Genomic DNA, 24605 nt, shown 5'->3' with positions numbered 1-24605 from the left:
TAGATATCTTTGTGGGGGTTGGTGAGTTCCACATCCTCCTACTCCACCATCTTGATCAATCTCTAGAGTTCTTTATATATTCAGGATACAAGTCTCCTATCAGATAAATGATTTGAAAATACTTCATCCCAATTTATGGGTTGTCTTTTCACTTTTGTGTTGGTGTGCTCTGAAACACAGACTTTTAAATTTTGATAAATTTAATTTATTATTTTTTTCTTTTACTGCTTGTTTTGGTGCCAAATCTAAGAATTCTTTGTCAACGCAAAGGTCAGGAAGGTTTCATGTTTTTGTAAGAGTTCTATAGTTAACCTCTTACATTAAAGTCTTTGATTCATTTTGGTTTTATCTTTGTATATGGCATGAGGTAAGGGTCACATCATTCTTTTCCATGCAGCTATCCTGTTGTCCCAGCACCATTTGTTGAAAAGACTATTCTTTCCACAATGGATGGTCTTGGCACCCTTGTTGAAAATCAGTTAACCGTAAATATACGCTTATTTGCAGACTCTGAATTCTATTTTACTGATATGTACATTTAACCTTGTGCCAGTACCATACAATCTTGATCACCATTGCTTTGTAGTAAGTTTTAAAATTGGAAAGTGTAAGTCCTCCTAGATTTTAAATAATAGTTCATTCATTAATTTGTTGTTCTTTTCAAGATTGCTTGGATATTCTGGGTCCCTTGAAATTCCATATGAACTTTAGAATTGGTGTGTGAATTTCTATAGGGAAGCCCACTGGGATTTTCATAGTGAGTTTGTGGATTTTGTAGATCAATTAGGGGAGTATTACCATCTTGTATTGTCTTCCAACCCATGAACATGGGATTTTTTTCCATTTATTTAGGTCTTCTTTCTTGGTTTTTTGTTTTTGTTTTTGGTTTTGGTTTTCAGGGTGTAAGTTTTACACTTGTTGGTTTAATTTCTTCCTAAGTATTCTTTTCTTTTGGTGCAATTATATAAACAGAATTTTTTTCTGAATATCATTTTCAGATTGTTATAGCTAGCGTCTAGAAATAAAATTAATTTTAGTATATTAATCCTGAAACCTTGCTGCTATAGGTTGAATTGTGTCCCCCTAAAACGATATGTTGAATTTCAAACCTCTAGTACCTCGGAATGTGAGTTTAATTAGAAATAGGGTCATTGCAGATGTACTTAGTTAATATGAGGTCATACTGGTAGGTCCTTGGTTCAATATGACTTGTGTCATTATAAGAAGAGGAGAGATTCATACAGGATGAAGATGGCCATGTGCTGATTGAGTCAGAGATTGAAGTGATGCATTTACAAACTAAGGAACATCAAGGATTGCCAACAAGCACCAGAAACTAGAAGAGGCGAGGAAGGATTCTACTTGGTATCTCAGAGGAACTGCCAACACCTTGATTTTGGACTTCTAGCCTCCATAACTGTGAGAAAATATATTTCTATTGTTTTAAGCCACTCAGTCTGTGGTACTTTGCTACAGTAGCCCTAGGGAATTAATATACTTGCTGAATTTGCTTAATAGTTTTAATAGCATTTTAGTAGAGTCCTTAAGATTTTCTACATATGAGATCATGTAATTTGTGAATAGTTTTACTTCTTTTCCAATCTGGATGCCTTTTATTTCTTTTTCTAATTCAACTGCCCTAGCTAGAAGCTCCAGTATAACATTCTAAAATGTAACAATTATAAAAATGTTGGGTTTGTTATACATGTAATATATATAACATCATCACAAAATGGGGGAAGGGAATAGAGCTATATATAGGAGTAACATTTCTATATCTCACTGGAATTAAGTTGGTGTAAATCTAAAGCTAATTCTAGGAAAAATTACCAAAACTGACTCAAGAAGAAACAGGTAACATGATTAGATCTATAAGAAATAAAGGTATTGAATTAGTAAAGCAAAAAACTACCCACCAAGGAGAATCCGGGCCCAGATGGCTTCACTGCTGAATTCTACCAAACATTTAAAGAAGAATTTTGTTTCTGTGAAGAATTTGTTTTGTAAAGAAATTTTTTTGTTATGAAACTGAGATTCTATCCACTATCATTTTCATAGTCCAATACAGCTTTGTTCCACGCATGTCCTTTGTGCTGTTATCCGCAAATATGTTACATTTCTATAAATTATAGGCCCGACATTATATTATATATACATAGTTTTATACAATTGCTTTTTAAATAAGTTTAGAGAAGAAAGAAAAGATATATGCATTCATACTATCTTTTGTAATTACTTTTACCAGTGCTCTTTGTTTTTCTCACGTGGATTGAAATTACTGAGTGAGGTCAGTTGCTTTCGGCCTGAAGAATTTCATTTACTATTCCTTGTAAGGCAGCTCTGTTATCAACAAATCCTCTCTCTGTTTTTGTTTATCTAGGACTACCATTATTTTGCTTTTATTTTTGAAAGATAGCTTTGCTGGATATAAGATTTTTGGTTAGCAGGGTTTTTTTTTGTTTTGTTTTTTCCCTTTATGTACTTTGATAATGTTGTTCTACTGTCTATGGCCTCCATTGTTTCCAATAAGAAGTCAGCTGTCAATCTGGATCTTGTCTTTTTATTGAGTCTGACAATCTCTGCCTTTTGATTGTATTTTTTAATTCATAAATATTTAATGTCATAGATATAGCTAAATTTACATTTGCTATTTTGCTTTATGTTTTCTATGTCTCATGTCTTTTCTCCCCTATATTTCACCTTCATTACTTTCTTTTGCATTAAGTTAATATATTCTAATAAAACATTTAAATTTCTTTAATGATTTCCCACTACATTTTTTGAATTATTTCCTTAGTGATTGCTCCCTTATAAGTGGTGAGTCATTTTTCTTTTGTTGCTTTCAAGATTTTCTCCTTGTCAAATATTTGCAAATTATATATCTGATAAAGGGTCAATATCCAAATTATATAAGGAACTCCTACAACTCAAGAGCACCCCCCAAATGATTAAAAATGGGTAAAAGACTTGAGTAGACATTTCTCCATAAAGACATACAAATGGCCAACAGGTACATGAAAAGATGCTTAACATCATTAATCATCAGGGCAAGGCAAATCAAAACCATAATGAGATTATCACCTTATATCTGGTAGGATGGCTAGTATCAAAAAACCAAAAGATAACAAACGCTAGTGACAATGTGGAGAAAAGGAAACCCTACAGCCATAATGGAAAACATAATGGAATTTCCTCAAAAAATTAAAAATAGAACTACCATATGATCCAGCAATCCCACCTCTGGGTATATACCCCAAAGAACAGAAATCAGTATCTCTAAGAGATATCTGCATGCCCATGTTCACTGCAGCATTATTTACAATAAAAGAGGAAACAACCTAAATGTCCACTGACAGGTGAATGAATTTTTAAAATGTGGTATACACATACCATGGAATATTATACAGCCTTAAAGAGGAAGAAAAGCCTGCCATTTGCTTCAACATGTGAACTTGAAAGACATTATGCTAAGTGAAATAAGCCAAATGCAGAAGAACAAATACTACATGATTCCACTTATATCAGGAATAAAATACTCAAACTCATAGAAGCAGAGAGTAGATTAGTGGTTAAGAGCAGCTGGGGTGAAGGGAATTGGGGATGTGTTAATCAAAGGGTACATAGTTTCAGTTATGCAAGATGGATAAGTCCTAGAGATCTACTACACAGCATGGTGCACATAGTAAATGATATTGTATGGCATACTTAAAAATTTGCTAAGGCAGAGTTTGTCAGTGATGGGGAGGTGAATTTACTAGTACTGTTCCAGTACCAGGTGCTTTTCATACATTGTCTCTAATTCTCACAGCAACTCTCTAAGGTGACATTTTGTACTAACAACTGGCTGTAAGCTATTTGCACTTGACTGGTACAAGGACAGAAGAAACATTTCAGGGCACCTAAGGTTAGCTTTAAGAAGTCCATGACTACTAGCAAGTCACTAAAACAGTTTGAAAGCCTTCACCCCACTTATTCTTGTCTGCCTGCTGACACCGCCAGATCAGGAACAGAGGATGAGAAGCTCTGGAAAAGTGATGATCACAGTTAAAAAGAAAAAAGAAAAGAATCTGCAAGATAAAGATACTATTTACTTTCTCTTTCCAGATTAGTAAACTGAAGCTCAGAGAGTTTAAGAAACATGCCCAAAGTCACAGAACTCCTAAATGTCAGGTGTAGGATTCAAATCCAGCTCTACCTTGAAGGCTTTGTTCATCTTGTGCTTCTTCCTTCACATCCTAATGGAAATATAAAACCAGACATTTGAAGATACGTGTCTGGAAATCATCAGCAAAGTCTAGGGTTGCTTCTATTAAATATTTCTAGTCCTACCCTTCAGAGTGCTAACTGTTCCTTCCATTGAATCTCCCTGCTAGAGCATCTGTAACCAATATGTCTGTCTCCCTCTCTAGCCTGTAAGTGTCCAAAAGCAAGGACAACGTCTTTGCAGCTCCAGCACCTGGTCTGGAACCTGGCACATAGGAGTTAATCCATGTGCTGAGAGGAAGCTTAGGGAAAGAGGCCTTACACAGGAATTCCTCTCAGGCTCCAAGCTGGGCGAAGTACTGGGGTCCTCTACCAAAGAGGAGCATCTCAGGATGCCCCAGAGGGGTCAGAGGAAGTACCTTCCCCACTCTGAGGAGAACCTGGCAATCCCCTGGCCTTTCCTGGACTTCGCAGTGGTCCAGCCAGGATGAGCTTCCATGTCACAACCATAGAATTTATTTCTCTCTAAGGGGGGAAAACTGCATCTCTGGGGGAACAATACATTGCCTTGTGACTCTGAGAAAATACGATCTGTGATCTCAGTGCAGTAGGAATCTGCAGGGGCCACCATCACATGACTGTTAACTGCATCTCTGCCTAGGTCCCTACATTATAAATATAGTGTGCCCAATGAGGGGAGGGGGGAATGGGACAGGAAGCTTCTTTACTGATCCAGCAGGAACCTAGTGGGTAAATTTGTGGTGTGTGGTCTTAGAGGATCCTCTGACTGAGTCAGTTCAGCCCTAGGGAGTGGTCAATTGGTAGCTGCTTTTCCCCCTCTGCATACCTGCCCTGAGCAATTCTGTACCATTTTATCATTGCTATTTGACTGCTTAAATGGGACCATTATGGCAAAGTTCATTTTACTCTTAAATCCAGAGGTACCAGTAACTGACGCAGTTTTCAATTTGGAAAAATAAACAAAATGAGATAGCAGCAGCTAACCCAGTCTGCTTCTGGTTTGCCAATTTATCTCCTATAGATATTCCGGATGTGATTATTAGCACGTGCTGACGCAGAAGTACGAGATAACGGCTACAAATCCGCAACTATTCCTTTGCAGAAGATGAGTAATAGTTTTTCAGCTGCTCCAGTCTATGGTGTAATTATGTTATTAGCAGTATTATCCAAAACAAATATACCATAGTACCTTATGACCAATTTTTTTTAACACTGATTTGTTTCCTTCCCTTTAAAAATATACATTAAAACTCCATTTAGCAGTTACTCTGATGTCTGTCCTTTCCACTCTCCGGAACAGTTTTCTCACTGCCACGGCCAAAGTCCTTTTCTCAGTCAGTTATGACCACCTCTTCTGCCCTTGGCCTCTAGGCAAGAGACTTTTCCTATCATTCAAACCATTTATTTGATGACTTTTCTCCTCTGCCCTCCTAAGCATTCACAGAAGGTCTGTGTTAGCCCCCCTCCTCCTCATGCTATCCCCTCCAAAACTCGCTTGTCTCCTGTGGGCTCTGCATCTCTGTTCAAAGATGTCTTCAATGCCCATCTCTAGGGCTAGTTTCCCCATCAAGCCTCAGAACCCACTTCCAAATGCCTTCCTGGCCAGTTTCTCCTGAGCAGCTTGGCTGGCTTCTCAAACTCAACAGAAATTCACTGGGTACCATTTACCGCCAGGCTCTGTGCTATGTGCTAAGGGTAGTCTGTGAACGAGACACTCAGTTCTTGTGCTTATAGTACAAGTAACTAAACTAATTTTCCTCCCTCCCACTCACCTCCCTACCAATCCCCAGAGCTCGAATTTCTGTTTAAGGCACTGCCCCAAACACAACACCTGGCAATGAAGCCTCAGTACCATACGATACGTTCCTCGTCCCTGCTCCCATGGTTAGTTGGTTGTGAAGGTTCCGGAATTCTCTGGGAAACACCCTCTCCCCTCTAGTCCCTCTGCCATCACCCACAGTCAGGCCCTTGACACCTATTGTCTGGACAGTTCAAATGCATCTTAGCCACTCCTCACCTCGGTCCTCTCCAATCCAGTCCAAACGCCCAGTCTCCTAAGGGAGAGTTCGCACCAGATCACTTCTCTGCTAACATATCCACTGCTCCCCGCCTGCACCAGAAGAAACTCCCGGAAACCTCTTCATGAACAGGTAGGTCCCCAGCCACCTTTCCAATTGCTCGCCTCTGTGTATGTTCCACTTCAACAAAACTGAACAACATTTGACTCCCAATACTCAAAGATCTCCTTGCCTTTGTGCCTTTGCTCAGCCTATTCTCTCTCCCAGAAACAGCCTTTCTCCACCTGCGTCTCTGCAAGCCCAAATTCTACCCACAATTCCAAGCCTGGCTCCAATACCACAGTCTCCTGAAGACGTTTTCCAATCCACGCCTCTCTCAAACAGAATTCATCTCTCAGTCCTCTGGTTCCCGTATCATTTTGGTGACAAGTGTCTTGTGCCCTGGGTTTTGTCTGGTTGAGCTTTGTATTTGCCATGATGCAGAACACAGTGCGGTGTCTTTAGACTCAGTGAGAATCTGATGAATGAATGGATAAGTCCCTGCTAGTCTTCTTTCTGGGTGAGAACTGCTATGTTTTGAAAGGTGGCATTCCACAAAGACATCTCTAATCTATTAATTGGAATAATAAATAGATAATTAAATAAACAGATACAGGGCTCTGAGAAGCCAACCACCTCACATATATAATCTGCCTCTACTCTGGTGTATATGTTTATGGATGAATTGATTCCCACAGCAGGATTTCCTTTTGTCCCAGTTAGCAGTTTGGCTAACTCTTTTAGCTTTCAATCAGTTCTTCTGACACAGTAGTATTTTTAATATTTCTGACTTAACTAGATTCTGCTGAGACAACTAAGCTACTCTCAGAAAAGCCATTAAATTTCATGTAGATAGGAGAGGAAAAAAACCTGCAGTCACATTATAGTGTTATCACCATGACTCTGGCACTAAGAAACTATTTCTACAAAGCAGAGTCACGCTGTGCCCTGCACATCTGGGGTCCATTCTGGGATGCAGAGCTGTAAGTGTGGTTAGGGATTGTGATGCCCCCCACTGTGCAGGAGAAAGACCAGCCTAAAGAAGCCAAATACCCATTTCTGTGGAGGAAAAAACAACTGTGCCTCCCTCAGCTTTCGATAAAACATTTACTCTTTGGAAAAAAAAAAAAATCCTCCCTCAAAAATGGCACGTAATGCTCCCTTGTCTATGGATGTTACTGTATATTAATGAATAAGGAAATCAGTCCCATTTACATGTACCCCTTCCATTGTTTGAAATCATAGTATCATTTAGAACCTTTCTATCATAACTGTTAGGGACGCTGCTGCTTCTTGGCTGGGGCTGCTCAGTGAGGGGTTTGAAAACTAGCAGTGCCAGCATCACCTGGGAGCTTGTTAGCATAAAAGGATCTCAGACCCCACTCCAGGTCTGCTCTATCAACACCTGTCTCCTTCGGTGACTTGTCTGCACTTTTATGTCTGAGAAGCACTGGTCAAGATCACAGTGTTTCTGAAACTTCCCTTTGAGTAAGAATTACTTGTGGTGCTTATACAACATATACAGTTTCCAAGAGTCATCCCATAGCACTGATTCAGAAAGTCTGGGATCAGATATAATTTTGGTTAAACGAGATAATGAAATTAATGTGACGTAGATGAGGCCTGACACACAGAAGGCAAAGAACAAACTCTAAGCCCTCCTGTCATCACCACTACCAGTAGGGTTGCCAGATTTAGCAAATAAAGCCACATGATACCCAGTTAAATTTGAATTTCAGGTAAACAAGTAATTTATAAACATAAGTATATACCAAATATTTCATGAGACATATTTATATTAAAATATGATTTCTTTGTTATTTATCTCAAATTCAAATTTAACTGGCCATTCGGTATTTTATCTGGCAACCCTAACTACCCTTGACTTCGGAATATCTGGGGCAGGGGAGTTGGTGGTAGATACAACTGGAAAAATAGATTAGGCCCAGACTGTGGAGAGCTTGAATGCCATTCAAAGGAGTTTAAATCAATCTATACTTAACATTTTTGAGCAGGGACATGATGTGACCCAAGCCCTCCACCCTCTACTCCTAGGAATGATCAGAAGACAAGGCAAGTGGGCTGCAGGGACAAGAATCTCCATCCCAAAGACCCTTTAGGAAGGGAGACCAGAGGATCGTAGTCATAGCTAGTGATCATGTCATGAAGAATAAAGAAGTTAAAATTCATTTTGTATTAATTCTAAACTCTTAAATTATTTATTTATACCCTGCCCTGACCCATAAAACTAATTTAAACCAGCTACTTGACTCTTCTTTTTGAAGGAATAGCTGGTGCACAGCTGAGCCCTAGCCTTATTTACAGAGAGCTATTTGCAATTGGAGAGAAAAGATATCTAGTAACACAACAAAAGCCAAATTTCCAATGTCCTTCCAATGCCTACTCTGCCAGAACCCAGAATTTGGTTTCTGGACATTCCAAATACCTGGTGCAAAGCTCAGTTGTAAAATCAATCAATTCTCCTAATCACAGTCCATTTGCTCTTATTTCCCATAATTCTTTTTTTTTAATTTAAGTATAGTTAATTTACAATGTTGTGTTAGTTTCAAGTGTATAGCAAAGTGATTCAGTTATACATATATTCCTTTCCAGATTTTTTCCATTATAGGTTATTACAAGATATTGAATATAGTTCCCTGTGCTATATAGTTGGTCCTTGTCATTTAGCTATTTAATATATAGTAGTTTGTATCTGTTAATCCCAAACACCTAATTTATCTCTCCCCTGGCCCCCCTAACCCCTTTGGTATCCATAAATTTGTTTTCCATGTCTGTGAGTCTATTTCTGTTTTGTAAATAAGTTAATTTGTATCTATTTTTAGATTCCACATATGAGTGATATCATATGATATTTGTCTTTCTCTCTCTGACTTACTTCACTTAATATGATACTCTCCAGGTCCATCCATATTGCTGCAAATGGCATTACTTCATTCTTTTTTATGGCCAACTAACACATAATTCTTAATAAGCCTCACTATCTAGCTTCCTAATCCACAGCACAGAAACATCAGGAGATGAATTAAAGACAGCTAAAATGGCAACAGTGACGGGTAACAGAAAGGGGTAAAGAAAAAACAAAGTATAAAGAATAAAAATGAACATCCTGAATCATCAGGAAGCATTTAAATGATATATGATAAATTTAGATATCATATAAAACACTTTGATTTCCATTTTAAAAAACAGGCTTAAACACGAAGCGCTTTGATTTTTGAAGAGGTAAGCTTTGTACCAGGTATTTGGAATGTCCAGAAGAGGTAAGCTATTTTATTTACCAAAAATAAACACCTCACTTCTCAAAAAAGTTACACAAGTGAAGCGACACTTTTTAATCTAATGATTATTTATCTGACTCCAGGTGAACTAAAAATTGCCTCCAGAATGTTTTAGGTTTTGTTTGTTTCCCCTCTGATTTTTAAGCAGCCTAGTTGATCCACCCCAAATCCCTGCCTACATTCTTAAGTATTTCCCAGGAGGCTCAAAAGAAATTCAGCAGTCCAGATTATTCTTACATGAGAGGCCATTACAGCCAACTCCATGCCAGTGTTACTCTGGAATCCCTCAGGAAAAAAGCTACAGGGCGCAGCTGCTACTGACAAAGAACGGGGGGGGGGGGGGGGGGGGGGGGGGGGGGCCATCAGGCCCTGATTCCTGTGAAACTGCAAGAAACATGGCAGGAAAAGCTGTTCTGTTGTTGCATTTTTTAAAAAGTCTTTATTGAATTTGTTACAATATTGCTTCTTTTTTATGTTTTTCGGCTGTGAGGCACGTGGGATCTTAGCTCCCCGACCAGGGATCGAACCTGCACTCCCTGCATTGGAAGGCGAAGTCTTAGCCACTGGACCACCAGGGAAGTCCCTGTTATTGCATTTTTATCTGTACAGGACTCACGGCCAGTTCCAGCATCTCCTCAAACACAGGAGACAGGTGAACTCCATCTATCTCTAAGGATGACTGGGCACACCTCCAAATGACTTCCTTCCTCCTGTTTTCTTTTTTTCCCTTTTTGTATTGTGTTAAAATTTATATAACATAAAATTTGCCATTTTAACTATGTTTAAGTGTACACCTCGGTGGCATTAATTACATTCACTATGCCATGCAGCCATCACCACCACCTATTTCCAAACTCTTTCATCACTCCAAACACAAACTCTGTAACCATTAACCATTATCTCCCCATTCCCCTCTCCTTGTAGCGCCTGGTAATTCCAATCTACTTCCTGTCTCTATGAATTTGCCGATTCTAGATAATTCATATAAGTGGAATCACACAATCTTTTGTCCTTCTGTGACTGGCTTACTTCACCTAGCATGTTTTCAAGGTTCATCCATGTTGTAGCATGTATCAGAACTTAATTTTTTTTCTTTTTAAAATTTCTTTTTTGGCTTACTTTTTACTTGGTTTTTCTTGTTTTATTTTATTTTTTCTTACTATCCAATTTCTTTATCATCCTTCCTTCCAATTTTTGACGTCACTAACCACCACGCAGCTTCCTCCCGTCCATCCATTTCCCTCTTTAACATAACAAGGGGGAGATGCTGACTCCACCTTAAGGTTGAATCTTCTTTACACATTAGTTCAGTCACTGTCAGGAAGCATCGGGCTGGAGCGACAGTAGCCTTGCTTTTCACAGAGAGTGTAACACAACGTGTTCTCATGGTCCACGTGAATCCCTAGGAGAAGATTTCTTCGTGTGGTAGAAGTATCTTTGTTACGCCCACCTGAATGAGCCTACAGAAGCCAAGGATGGTCCCTGAGTGCTGGGAGGAAGGTTCAAACAGAAGGCCACAGAGGTAAATTGGATTCTTGAATCCAGAGGTGAAAGCACCCTCCCCAATCCTCTCCCAAGTATGTCCCATGTCCTGCTCTCCCCCTCCTGACAATGGTACCACATCTCCCAGGAGGGGAGGAGAGCTCCCTTGGGTAGATTTGGTTTTATGTAGTCGTTGGGAAGGGTAAACGGACCCCGTGCTAAAATCTTGCTTGGGAGCTTAAACTTGACCTCTCACCATCGGTTCTCTCCTCTCTCTGATGGGCATGTTATGTTCCTATTAACTGTGCCGTTATGTCACATGGTGTCAGCATTTTCGCAGAAAAGGGGGCACACAGATTTCATTCTCACTTTGGTTCACACAAATCCCTCCCAAGGCCTAAGATAGTCTCAGTAATGATTTTACTTAAAACTACTTTTTCTCTTCTCTTTGGACATTGTAAATACCTAAATTTAAATACCAAAAGCTATCGGGAACATAATTTATTTTGTGTCTTGATCTTTGGTAATTCAAACGCTACAGAAATATTCCCAAAATGCCTGTTTCTCTGAAAAACAACAACAAATCTTTGTCTCTTAGAAGAAAGCTGTGCTCCAGCACTTACTTCAAAGCACCTTATTAACGTCCCACACGAGGCAGAGCAATTCCAACTTTCACATCTTCCCAACTTCACCAAGTGCACACTGAATGCTAAGCAGCCCCTTTAACTTCCCCTCTGCGAGCTTGAGCCTGTGCTAGGTACCTAAACAGAACTCCTCTCCCAGGCACTAACTGAGGGTGCTATGGAGATGCCCTGCAAAAGTGCCCGTGGTGAGGCTCAGTCCTGCTCTCTGTGAGCGCTTCCCTGGGCCTCAGGAGAGAAGCTGCTCTCCTTCCCTCCCTTTCCACCATGTGGCTGGGCCGATGTGATGGTACAGATGGGCGCTGACCACTCTACCAAGCCCCAGCCTGGCCACAGTGCAGGGTGGGGGGGTCTTACATGTGGGTGAGAACTCCCTCATCAGTGGCATAACTAGCAGGGTCCACTGTCCTAAAGCAGAGCCTTCTCTCTCTTTTTTAATGGTAATTATATTGATGTCAGTTATTGAGGACAATGGTGCAAAGTTACCAGAGGAGACTGCGTGAACGCAAACCTGAGACAGGCAGACAAAGTGGGCAAAGCATGAAGCCCGTCACATACTCGATTCCCCAACGCCCAAGGGCACCCCATCCTGTCCTCCACCCAAGGACCCTCCTTCGGGGGCTGAAGGGCGGCACGTCTTTGATATGCCCACTCCTCTAATTTTTGCTCTGCTCCTTGCCCTTGAGATGCCAGAAACACAGGTTAGTGTTGGAAGGAAAACCTAGCTATGATCAAGATCAGATGAGATCGGGAAATTCCCCACCCCCAGCCCCCCGCCCCCAGCCCCTGTGTCCCGGGGCTCTGGGCCTCAGAGCTTCCCAGATCTCCACCCAGAGTCTCTGGAGCACCAGCCTGTCTCCAAAGGATGCAAAGAGGAGGCTATGCCCTCTCTCTCAGCTCAACACAGAGGGCAGGCTGGTGACTCTACAGAAGCCAAGCACCTCCCAGTCCCGCTGAGCCAAACACAAGCCCCAGGTGGAAGGGACTCGATCACACTGCTGAAGGGGTTTCCACCCCATTCCTTTGAGAGAAACTTCCTGGTGTCAGATTTTGGAATGAGTGAAATAGGAACCTTAAGACAATGAAACCTATGATTGATGGAAGTTGTAAATGTCGTTTCCTGTTTGTTTTTTTTCCCAAAAAAATAAACCTCAGCAACTTCTGGGCCACTAATATACACATGCTCCCTGGTTAGGAGTGGGACTGAAGCCCCCTGATTGAAGCATTTTTCATAGCCCTAAGTCCATTCTAGGTCCATTCTCTCCAATTCTATCGTTCTGAGGCATTAAAAGGCAGTCCCTCATTTCTCAACATTTCCCAAATATTTTAAGCTAGTTTGACAGTTTGACACGTGATGTGCTAAAATAAACCTCCTACTAATCTGGTTGTGCTTAAAATCCAACAACTGTAACTGCTTATGTGAACGTTTATAGAGTTATATTTGCACTTTATTTTTTATTTTTTTAAAGAAATTTATTTATTTATTCTTTTGGCTGCGTTGGATCTTTGTTGCTGCTCACGGGCTTTCTCTAGTTGTGGCAAGCGGGGGCTATTCTTCATTGCGGTGCAGGGGCTATTCTTCATTGCGGTGCGTGGGCTTCTCATTGCAGTGGCTTCTCTCTTTTTTTTATTCATTCATTCATTCATTTACTTATTTACTTACTTACTTATTTATTTTTGACTACGTTGGGTTTTTGTTGTTGAACACAGGTTTTCTCTAGTTGCCCCGAGCAGGTCTACTCTTCGTTATGGTGCGCGGGCTTCTCATTGCGGTGGCTTCTCTTGTTGCGGAGCACGGGTTCTAGGCGCGTGGGCTTCGTGCTTGCAGCATGTGGGCTCAGTAGTTGTGGCTCGCAGGCTCTAGAGCACAGGCTCAGTAGTTGTGGCGCACAGGCTGAGCTGCTCCGCGGCATGTGGGATCTTCCTAGACCAGGGCTCAAACCCGTGTCCCCTGCATTGGTAGGCAAATTCTTAACCACTGTGTCACCAGGGAAGTCCCTATATTTGCACTTTAGTTATACTTTCCCCTTGATCTTTTTTACTCTTTTGAATATTCTGAATCAGCCCTAAGTTCTTGGAGGGGTAAGACCATGGTTTCTTATCTCCCTTCTCCTTTGTATCTCCTGAGGTTCCTCACTACCCAATGTTGATCCCCAAGTAACAGAGCCTCCAGGAGCAAAAGGCACCTCTGTGTGACTGGGAAAAGGTGCTCATCTGGGTGGACGAATGACAAAAGGAACCTCTTTGGAGTAGAAGAATTAGAAAGTCAACCCTTCCTCCAGGCAGGTGGAAACAGCCCCAGCCTGGGTGAGTGGCTTGGTGAGTAGAGGAGGGCTGGATTCCAGCCCCTTCATCACCAGCCTGGTGTCTTTGTGCAGGTCACAACCTGCACAACTGTACGTGGCAGCCCCACAAAGTAAGCTGGCTATGGAAAGTACTTTCATTAGGATTTGCAACAGTTTTCTCAGCTGTCAGCTTCTCTTTTTCCAGACTCTGTCTTGAGAGTAAAAAAATAAATTTAATGGTAGAAATAAGCATATTCCAATATTGAGAAATATTTGCTCATTCCTAATATGCACAAAAAGAAGAAATATTTGCTCATTCCTAATATGCACAAAAAGACTGCATTTTCTTTCATTGTGGTAAAATATTCATAAAATTTATCATCTTCACCATCTTTAACAGAGAGATGTGAAAATAATTTAAGGAGCTTTACATTTTATTTTTAAGCAAATTCCTTACATATAAAAATTTTAATTGGAAGAAGTCATTGTTTGCCGATCATTTTGTATTTGATTACAGACCTTAGTTTTGAAATTGAAGGTAAGAACTATACCCAAGGACCTCTTTTACTTTTCCTCTCACAACCTTAAAGAGCAATAAGACATTTCAAAGTGTAAGGTAAGAACGTCAGTTTGCAAATACGTGGGTTGGGAATACGTACATCAGCAATTCATCAGACTAATGCTTCAAGATGAATGTAATCAAATCATTTCCTACTCTCTGAAGCATTCTGCAGAAAACTTAAGTCCTATAAAAGCCCTTGTTATGTGAGACTATTGAGACATTAGATTTCCCATGAAAAGGTGCAGTTGCATCTTGGTGTTTAGAATTCAAACCTACAAGTCTGTATTATTTGTATTTGGCTTGATCCAGTTATTGGATGATTCACAATTCTGATTGCCTTATTTAAACCAAAGTCCACAATTAACAGATTCCCTAATCCGATGACACATCACCAAGTTCTCCAGTGCCTTCACTGTGAGTGCCAGACTGAATTAGGATATGTAAAGTCAGTACTCCCAGTGGATCAGAATCCTCACCCAGGAATAATCTAGGACATAGCGATATAGGGACTCAGGATGCAAGAATCAGCCTTCAGATTCAAAGCTGTATTGTGGGAAATCCCCCAGGGACCATCCGGGTGACAGAAGGCATGTACTATCACGCTTTCACAGTCCCAGAACGTACTTATTGGCGAGTTTCAGGAATGCAACACGGAGTTTCTGTTCACTCCTCTCCTGTAGACTCCTTGGATAGGGGAATCTTTTCAGGTTACTTAGTCCAACTCCATTCGGATGTCAGAAACCTCTCTTTTCCCAGGAGCATGTGAAAGACCCAAGGGAATAAGACCCAGAAGTATAATGGCAATGAATTATTGAGTTTTCTTTTCCCATTTGGCAATAATGAATCCAAATAAGATTTTGTTAGTTTTGGTGGACAGGATGTTCTCTATGAGTCAATAATAAGTTTTTAATTCCAATTAGGATCACCATGACAGCAAGAGGCTAAACAGAGCCAGAGGGCGCACTCACAACAGAGATCAAACCTCCCTCCAAGATACAGAGGCAGACGTAGAGAGCAATGGGATTGGGCAGGCTGCAGAGTTGCTGATCCTGAAACCTGCAGCGTACACTTTTAGGGTACAAAGCTACAGGTTTTAAGAGCACACCTAGATGCCAAATGATTAAAATCTTAGAATAAAGCTAAAAGAGGAAAAACTCTGCATCACTCTTTGTTATCAGCTTGGATATGCTGGTCCCCTGGCAGCACTGGGCAGGGGCGATACACACCTGGAAAGATGCTAAGTACACAGGGAGGAAGTCACTACACTCTGCTGGCAGTCTAGTGGTAAACAACAGTCAATGGGACTTAAGAAAGGGGATCACAGAAACGTGAAGCTTTTTTTCCCCCACAAATACAGACATCTAGATATAAAGCAGCTAGAAATCCCAGCAAACTAGTTCTTCTTTTGTTAATAGCTAAAGGAATAAGGGACCATATGGAGGGATGGAGAAAGAAATTAGGTTTGAGTTCAAGTCATATCCATCCAGCCCAGACTTCAAAGAAACTACCCTTTCTATAAGTGGTAAATGAAAATTAAAGAGAGAGAGAGAGAGAGAGAGAGCGAGAGCGAGAGAGAGAGAATTCTGTATGTTCTAAGGAATTCCACATTATCCAAGTAAAAACTACAAAAAGAGGTTAAAAGACATGCTTAAGGCTTACCAGAGATCTTTTTTTCTGTTTTATTTACTATCGTATCTCTAGAGTTTAAAACAGTGCTTGTCACATAGTAGGTGATGTAAAAGACCCAAGGAAATAAGACCCAGGATATAATGGCAATAAATTATTGAGTCTTCTTTAATTTTAATTTTAATTATTTTTTTCAATAAGTTTTTGTTGAATGAACACTACAGCTGTCAATGGGAGATACAGGAATGCCAAAGAGTCTGACTTGAAATGATTGATAGTAAAATACTGAGTAAAGTGAAAATCACTGCTCCATTCCTAGTCAGAAATATATCCTAAACTCACAGAAATCTGTATTTATTCTAGAATTATTTAGAAATATTTTAAAAACTTTCAAGAGCTTCCAAAAGTGAAAGAAAAAAGGTCAAGTAAAATTCCATTCATACATACAAATATACTCTTCTTAATGCTTTAAATGTTCTTGGTCTAGCTCTGCTTTTGCCCAATACGCCAATCAAATCTAGCCATTATTGTAGATGTTTTACAGGAAAACTAGTATGTACTGCAGATGGGATATTTCTCTGGGAAACCCAGGTGATGACCCAAGTAGGCCTCCCAGGGTGACAGCTACTTCCTCCCAATCCTGGTCTGGACCTTGGTTCTACATGTTCAGAAACCAGACATGTCAGCACACCAAGGAGAGAGCCATCTCTCAGAAGCAGATTCCCAATAGTCAACCTCACCAAAGACTGATGGAAAAAGCCCAGTTAATAAAAAAACCAAACAAACACAGAATTGCCAAGAAGACTGGCATCCTTTGGGAAGCACGTTCCTGATGGGCAAATTCTAGAGAGCTAAACTTGAAGTCTTCATGTTACTTTGGAGCATAGAGTTAGAACAAGAGGTCTTAGCTACAGGATTCATATCTTCATGAACTCTAGGCCAACAATAGATCCTAGTATGTACCAGGCACTGATCTGGGCAGGGGGAATACAACAGTGAATAACACAGACAAAAACCCCTGGTCCCAAGGGGCTTACATTCCTTCTCTTTAACTTCTGCTACTCTGCCTCTTTAAGATGACTTTGCACTATGGGCTGATTGTATAGGTTAATTCTCCAAGGCAATCAAATCTTTCATTTGTGACTGCTGCCATTATGTGCTTCCTATAAATACAAAAAACAGGTGGTATCTTCTATTAGGGTTTTAGAAAAGGGAGAAAGATGTGTAAGCTCATCAGGTGATTATACTATTGGAGTCCAGAAACAAAAAGTGAATTTCTAGGTCATTGCTTGAGATACCAGAGTGACATAGTCTTGCCAATAATTGAGAGCCTTGTATTCTTCCAGGAGTAAACCCAATCAAGAGGATTTTAAATAAAAATATTAGAGAACTGGAAAGGAGCGTGGGATTAGGAGTTGTTCTATATGTGTGTGTTCTATAGTCTGTCTCAGCCAATACCTAGCCACGGACTAGGCAAGTCACCCGAACTCCCTGGGTCTCCTACCCTCATCTTTAAGACAACAGGGTTTGCCTACATCACTAAGGCACCAACACCTGGAAGATACCATGATTTCCCCTGATAACAGGAACCAAGCCTTATTCGTCTCAGTTTCCTTACAGGGCCTTGGGCCATGCCCCATACATAATGACCACTCCATAAATACTGCTTTATCAAACACTGAACCTACTGTAATGCCAGTGTGGCAGCTGAGGTCACTGATATTCCAGAAGATACATTTAAAAATTTTGTTGTTGCTGTTTGGCTATGGAATCCTTTATTCACATAAACTGCATAAGTAGGAGATGAATCTGAGTCTGCTCTGGTGATGCAGGTCCCATCACCACGCCCTCCCCTACTCCCATCTATCTCCAAAGAGGGCTACACAGAACCAAAGTGTCTAAATGAACATATACATCAAATTTAAAAGTGTCCCCATGCAGGTGAATTTATTTCTGGCTATCAGATATTTGGGGGCCAAAAGATTCTCCAACACCTTGCTAAACTGACAGGTACCTTCATTTGGCCACTTTCCGCCTTCTGTTTAGCTGTGTTCTCCATGGTTCGCCTCCCTCTTCAGACTCCCTCGTCTATCCTCTGGTCCTGACTACTCTCCTACCCATCAGAGCAACACCCTCCAAATGGACTTCATCAGTATCCCCATGTGCTCTGCCTTCTCTGTCTTCAATCTCAGTTGCCCATACCAACGCCCGCCCAGCCTCTCAAGCGCAACCCCTTGGATGTCATCCTCAATTCCCTACTTACCATCTTTCTCATTCACCAAATCTTGCCATGTCTCTTTTAGAAACATTTCCCAATTCTTACCCTGTTAACTGATTTAGTTCAAGAGTCCACTAATTTTTGCCTGCGCTTTCTTGTTAGCCTCCTAACTGACTTTCATGCCTCTAATAGTTATTATAGCAACTATCATTTATTAGGGTTTTCTACATTTTAGGTACTTTGCTAAAAGCTATACACACATTCTCTCATTTGATCCTCCCAATCTAATTGAGTATTCTTATTCCCAGTGTACAGATGTGAGGCACAGAGAAATGTCAATTACTTGCAAATCATCACACGTAAAGTAAGCAGCAGAGACTTAGATTTCATGTCCATTTGACTTTATAAGACTCTTTCCCATCTAATTCACCTCCCACACTGCTGCCAGAGGTGGTTCTCTAAACCACAGGTCTGATGATGCCATCTTGCATACTACAGAATAAAACCCAAACCCCTTGTCTTGGTATTAAGGTCTTTCACAATTTGCCCACAACTTGACCTTGTCTGCCCCAACAGGATCTGCCTGTCATGGCGAACTCCCCACAATTCCCCACAAAGTTCAGATCCTTTGACAACTTTAACATCTTCCTGGAATGCCACTCTCCCTCTTTTCTGCCTGGTAAACTCTTATTTATTCCTCAAAACGCTATTTAAACATCACTTCCTAGATTAATTTTTTACCACTTCCCAAAGGAATTCCTCTGTGATTCTAGAGCACTGTACTCAATAACTCTGTCATGGAAAAAACATAATTTACTTACATTGATTTCTTCACAAGGTACTTGTCCCACTGGAAAAAAAAGTTCCTGGATAACACACATCACAATATACTCAACAGAATATCTCCTGATGTACCTTGTCAGGTATCTGGCTCACAGTTGGTGCTCAACTAGTACTTATTGAATGAAATGGCCTTGCTATCTCCATTTTGCTTAACTCCTTTCACTTTTTAATCCTATAGTAATCTGGCTTTGTCCCAACTACACTACCAAAACTCATCCTGAAAATCACCGGGCCATGTGGAAATTAGGCATTATAGTTGATAAATGATAGAAGAAACACTTAGAGGATGTTTAGTTATCATTTAGTTCAGGCTTAGCTCCCAGTATGTTTTGGTTTAGAATATATTATATTCCATCTATTTTGTACTAGTCAACACTTGGCCATGATAATGTTTTAATTCCTAAAAATTACTAAGCTTTGTGATCCCCATCCAGAAAGCAGGTAGACCAATAATGATTAGGCTCCCTGCTTCACTAGGTGGGTCTTAGGAGGAAACAGCCCCCCCTGAAGGAAGAGCGCGAGGAGAGCGCAGCCAGTGAGGCGCTTGCTGTGCTCTGATGGGCGAGAGCTGGGATGCGGCTGAGCCTGGTCATGCCTTGAGGCTGATACCGCCACACATCCTTCCTGCCTGGGGCTTCCCTTAGAACCCAACCTGCCCTGCTCAACTACACCTAGACAGGAACTAAGATGTGGTCAGAGAGGGCTCACTCACACAGCATCCGCTGTGAGGCACAGCCCTGGGAGGGGAGAATGCTGGATGCCTGTGCGACCCTGTGACAGGGGCTGGGAGTCTGGAGGATGTACTGTCACTTCACTCGATACACAGACTCTTCCCTTAAAAAAACTTCCTAGCCTGGCACACTGTGTTTGTTTGAAGAACCATTAGTAGCAGCCAAAAACTTCTTAAAATGCCAGACCTGAGGAGCCTATTTCAATCTTTACTACAAGACTGGGCAGCACCTAAGAGTCGCACATCCCTTCCTTCTTCCAGCAACTTCCGGACCTCCTCTCTCTCCTGGATGCTTCTTTTCAGCCTCCTTACTGACATTTTCCTCACCACCAGTCCCACAAGTAGTATTTGGCAGGAAACCGCCCTCTCCCTGGTTAAGGTCGTGGGCGGTTTCATCTTAAATGAGATGGCTCTCAAGATGCTTGGCACTTTAGCCCAAATGGGCAGTGGCCCATTGGGCGCTCTTCTTTGATTGCCCCCACTCCCCAAATCTCAAAGTGATAAGTCTAAAACTAAACTTTTCTTCTTTCTCCCTCATGCTAAAACCTATACTCTGCATTACCTAACTTGATGAATTGCCTTCCTTTCATAAACTGCCCTCTTCCTCCCCGTTCCAAACTAACCAATGACCAGATCCTTGCTGACTCTACCCCTGGACCAGCTCTCCAATCCATACCTTCCTTCCACTGCCTTAGTCAGGTCTGTACCCCTTACGTGGTCTCCCAGCCTGAAGTCTCTTTATTTACACTTCTCTTCTGGTTATTGATACTTGCTTCCTTGTCCTGGTGGTGTGCAGACATCTGTCGTTTCTCCATGCTAGACTATGACTTCCTTGGATACACAAACCCTCTTTTGTTTTTTGTCCTATTATCCCCTGTGGTAACATTGTGCTTTACACATGATAAATTCTCAATAAACAGACTTTGGCAATAGAAAATGGATTATCTTAAAGGGATGGTACTTATTCCCCCAAAGGACAGCTCATTAGATAATTAATTAAATATCTGCTCTAACCTCTTCCCAGCCCGATTAACAATGTTACATAGGTACACAGACCATATGCACAGACACACGCACACAAGGTATGCCCTTGACTACCTGGAAGTCAATTTTCTAGCAAACACAAAGAGAGGAGCTATCTCCCCAAAAATTAAAACATAAATTGGTTAGCATTTTTCATTCCTAATTTTCCTTGAGGGAAATGACACAATGCTTAGTGGCAAATGAGAAATTATTTCGCAAATTTATCGCCTCCCAAGGCTACCAAACATGGGTCATGCATCTTCCTCTCTTGCATTTTGACCCCATTGCTATGACTTAGTGTGGTAATTATATTACAAACCTATTATCCGATGAAATGAAAATGGCAAAACAATTTACACGCTTGTCTAAAAAAGACTCCATTAGGATGCAATTATAAGTGAAATTACAACGGCAAATTAATTGAAATGCGAGTCTGGAAGGCACAGTTATGAGACCATTAAAATGCTTCTGTGGAGGACTCACAACATGGAGTGAAACCACACATTCCTGGGGACACATTTTTAATTCACTAAAGCAGGCAACATTTACGAAGAGATAAAAATATCTGCGCTCCTATTGTCCCCCAGCATTATCTACACTTGTGCATGCCACCTGGGGGTGTGTAGCACCATCAGGGTTTATGGGTTTATGGGACAGACTGACAGGAGCCCCACATGTGATACTGCACTTCCATTCAGCACAGAGAAGATAAAGGGCAAGCTCAGCTTAGATTTTTCTGAAATGCTTCCAATATAAAAGCTAGGATCATAACACGAAAAGTTTGCTACTGTAAATTTAAGCCTGCAAGTATTGAATATTTGTGTAGATGTATTTCTAACTATCTGTCTTCTTAAAACATTCTGCTGATATATTCCATTAGCAAAATCGTGATAAATATTTTGACTCCGAGGCTTACAGTGGGTAGACTTGCTCACCAAAGGAAAAAACAAAAAACAAAATACAGTGCTACGTATGAAACAGATATGCTGAAATGATCAATCTGACACATAAGTAAGGACCCTCCTCTGAACCATGATTTGCATTTTGATAGTTGAACACACAAATGAATCTACCAGCAAAAGCCATGCAATATACGTCCCCACTCCCTCCCCTTCACCCCTCCCGGTCTGCTTCTACGGATCCATCTCTTCCAGGTACGAAATTAAAGAAACAAATGCCTAAGTCAGACAGAGAAAGACAAGTATCACATGATATCACTTATATGCGGAATCTAAAAAATTAATACAGATGAACTTATTTACAAAACAGAAACTCACAGACAGACTCACAGACTCACAGACATAGCAAACAAACTTATTGTCACCAAAAGAGAAAGGGGGGGAAGGGATAAATTAGGAGTTTGGGATTAAAATATACACACCACTATATATAAAATAGATATACAACAAGGACCTAATGTATAGCACAGGGAACTATACTCAATATTTTGTAATAACCTATAATGGAAAAGAATCTAAAAAAGATATATATGTATAACAATCATTTCGCTGTATACCTGCAACTAACACATTGTAAATCAACTATATTTCAATAAAAATTTTTTAAAAATAAAATTTTATAATGAATATTTAAAAATAAAAAAAGAAACAAATGCTAGGAGTGGATCATATAAGAGAAACAAGATGTAAATACTTGTCTCATGCATGATTCTCTCTCTTATGTTGTCATAGAGCAGGTGAGTAGATGATATTTAATTTTTTTTACACAGAAAAATTCTCAGCATCAATAATTATAACATTACTTAATAGAGTTACTAAACTACAAAAAGATTTGTATGCTTTGGTTTTTCAAACTTTAGTTTTAAAAAGTCCCTTGGAAATAGAGACACCAAGTATTCTTTCTTTCACAGACTCTGAATCACATAAAGGTTTAATATGCACATAAACATGTTCTCTGAGGTGAGCTGAGCAAAAGGGGTTTGAAAGGCCTCATGACTTAATGTACCAAGTGTTTGGCGTGGACCTTAAGCTTTGGGAATAGTCTGCTGTGTGCATGTTTCTTGGCCTTCTTATTTTCACTCCCATAGGCAAGTGGGAATGTTAACTACAGCGGTGTAACAATATGAACCTTGAGTGCATGGTAACTTTAAAACAAAAATCAAACCTGCTCTCTAGATATTTTATAGAGAGGTCATATTATTTTAACACATATAATTTAAATATTAATATGATTCGAAATCGATTTTTAAGTCCTATGAGGAAAGAAAGTTTTTCCAGTGTAGGCAAAAAGGTACAAACCTGGAAAAGGAAAAAGTCATCTACAGACAATTCTATAAATAAGGGTAACTGAAAAAAACCAACAAGCAAGCATACACATAGATTATAGAAAAAATAAAAATTGTAAAAATTGTCAGAGTCCCAAAATTATTTAAACCATAATGTTATAGATAAATTTGAAATTTGATATCACATTAGTCAGAGTTTTGTAGAATTAACCTCTGTATTTAGAAAAGTGTCAGATAAGTTTCATATAATGGCTTTGGAAGTTAATAAAGGAGAAACTAATGCAACATTTGTAATAGTATAAGTTAAAATGTATTGCTCTAACTTACCTCAAAATGCATAAAAATAAAAGTGGGATTGATGGGTAGATAGATAGATAGATGGCTAGGTGATAAAGAAAATACAGTAAATCTTAACTAGAGAATCTGGGTGGTGGATATATATGGGCATCACTGTACCATTCTTTTGATTCCTTTGCATGTTTAAAATTTTTCAAATGTTGGAAAAAATGCAGGGCTCCATATGAAAAGTATTTATTCTATTTGTTAACTGTCCTCAACAAATAAAGCAGTTTCAGAATGTGTCTCTCTGACATGATGCACTCACCTAGCCATCCGGATCCTGAATCTGGTATGCACAGGTCTGTCTCAGCGCTGGGCAAAACAAAGCCCACGACAAACACCTCCACGCCATCCGCCATCAGGGCCATGCCCAGGACAAAGAAAAGGGCCCACTGAAAGCGGCCATGACCACACTCTTGGATTATCAGCTCATACTGCTGGGCTAGTTCTTCCTCGTCAGCTCTCCTCTCTGATTCCAGCTCCCGGCGGTCCTTGTACTCATCGCCCTTGGGCTGCCTCACTGCCACAATGCTGTCTTTCCCTTGGTTCATGTTGGGGATGCCCTGATACTCCCCTTCGTAGATTTCATCATCTTCATCGTGACCCTCAGTTGCTTCACTGGAGCCTTCATCATCATTGGCCTCCCCATTATAGGTTTCTCCCGGTGGGTAATAGTCATCATCCTCTTCCTCATCTTGGAACCGACTGTAGGACCTCTGGATGTATTCATCCTGGGCCCGGTCCACTGCTTGATTCACCTTCTTTACAGTCTGTTTCTTCACCTCTCTGGCAATGTCCTTGGCACCCTTCATCAGTGAAGTCCTATCCTTATAGGAGTCTTCCATCTTACCTCAACTGATGGCCAATGAGAAGACGGGAATTTTTCACAGACTCTGGTCAGTGGTTCAGTCCTGACAGCATCATCCACTTTGGGTTCAAAATGGAACTGCAAGAGAAGAAAAACCACAGAAGATATTTTTTATTTTTTTTCCATGTCTTTTTCACCATCTAATTCTTGGCCTCTTTTCACT

The 24605-nt window shown here is 40.4% G+C and overlaps 1 protein-coding gene across 1 annotated transcript in view; it reads right to left on the bottom strand.

The window, feature by feature from the left end:
* The window catches only part of SV2C (synaptic vesicle glycoprotein 2C), a 235499-nt gene that overhangs the window by 151549 nt on the left and 59345 nt on the right, over window positions 1–24605 (bottom strand). The window contains exon 2 of the mRNA XM_061189374.1: window positions 23840–24520. Within this exon, the coding sequence (XP_061045357.1) occupies window positions 23840–24419 (580 nt within the window). The 5' untranslated portion in view covers window positions 24420–24520. The remainder of the gene's footprint in view (window positions 1–23839; window positions 24521–24605) is intronic.

The sequence above is a fragment of the Eubalaena glacialis genome, chromosome 4 (genome assembly GCF_028564815.1).
Source record: "Eubalaena glacialis isolate mEubGla1 chromosome 4, mEubGla1.1.hap2.+ XY, whole genome shotgun sequence".
Taxonomy (NCBI): domain Eukaryota; kingdom Metazoa; phylum Chordata; class Mammalia; order Artiodactyla; family Balaenidae; genus Eubalaena; species Eubalaena glacialis.
Note: the sequence above shows the minus strand (reverse complement) of the source record. Positions and strands in the feature narration are given on the sequence as shown.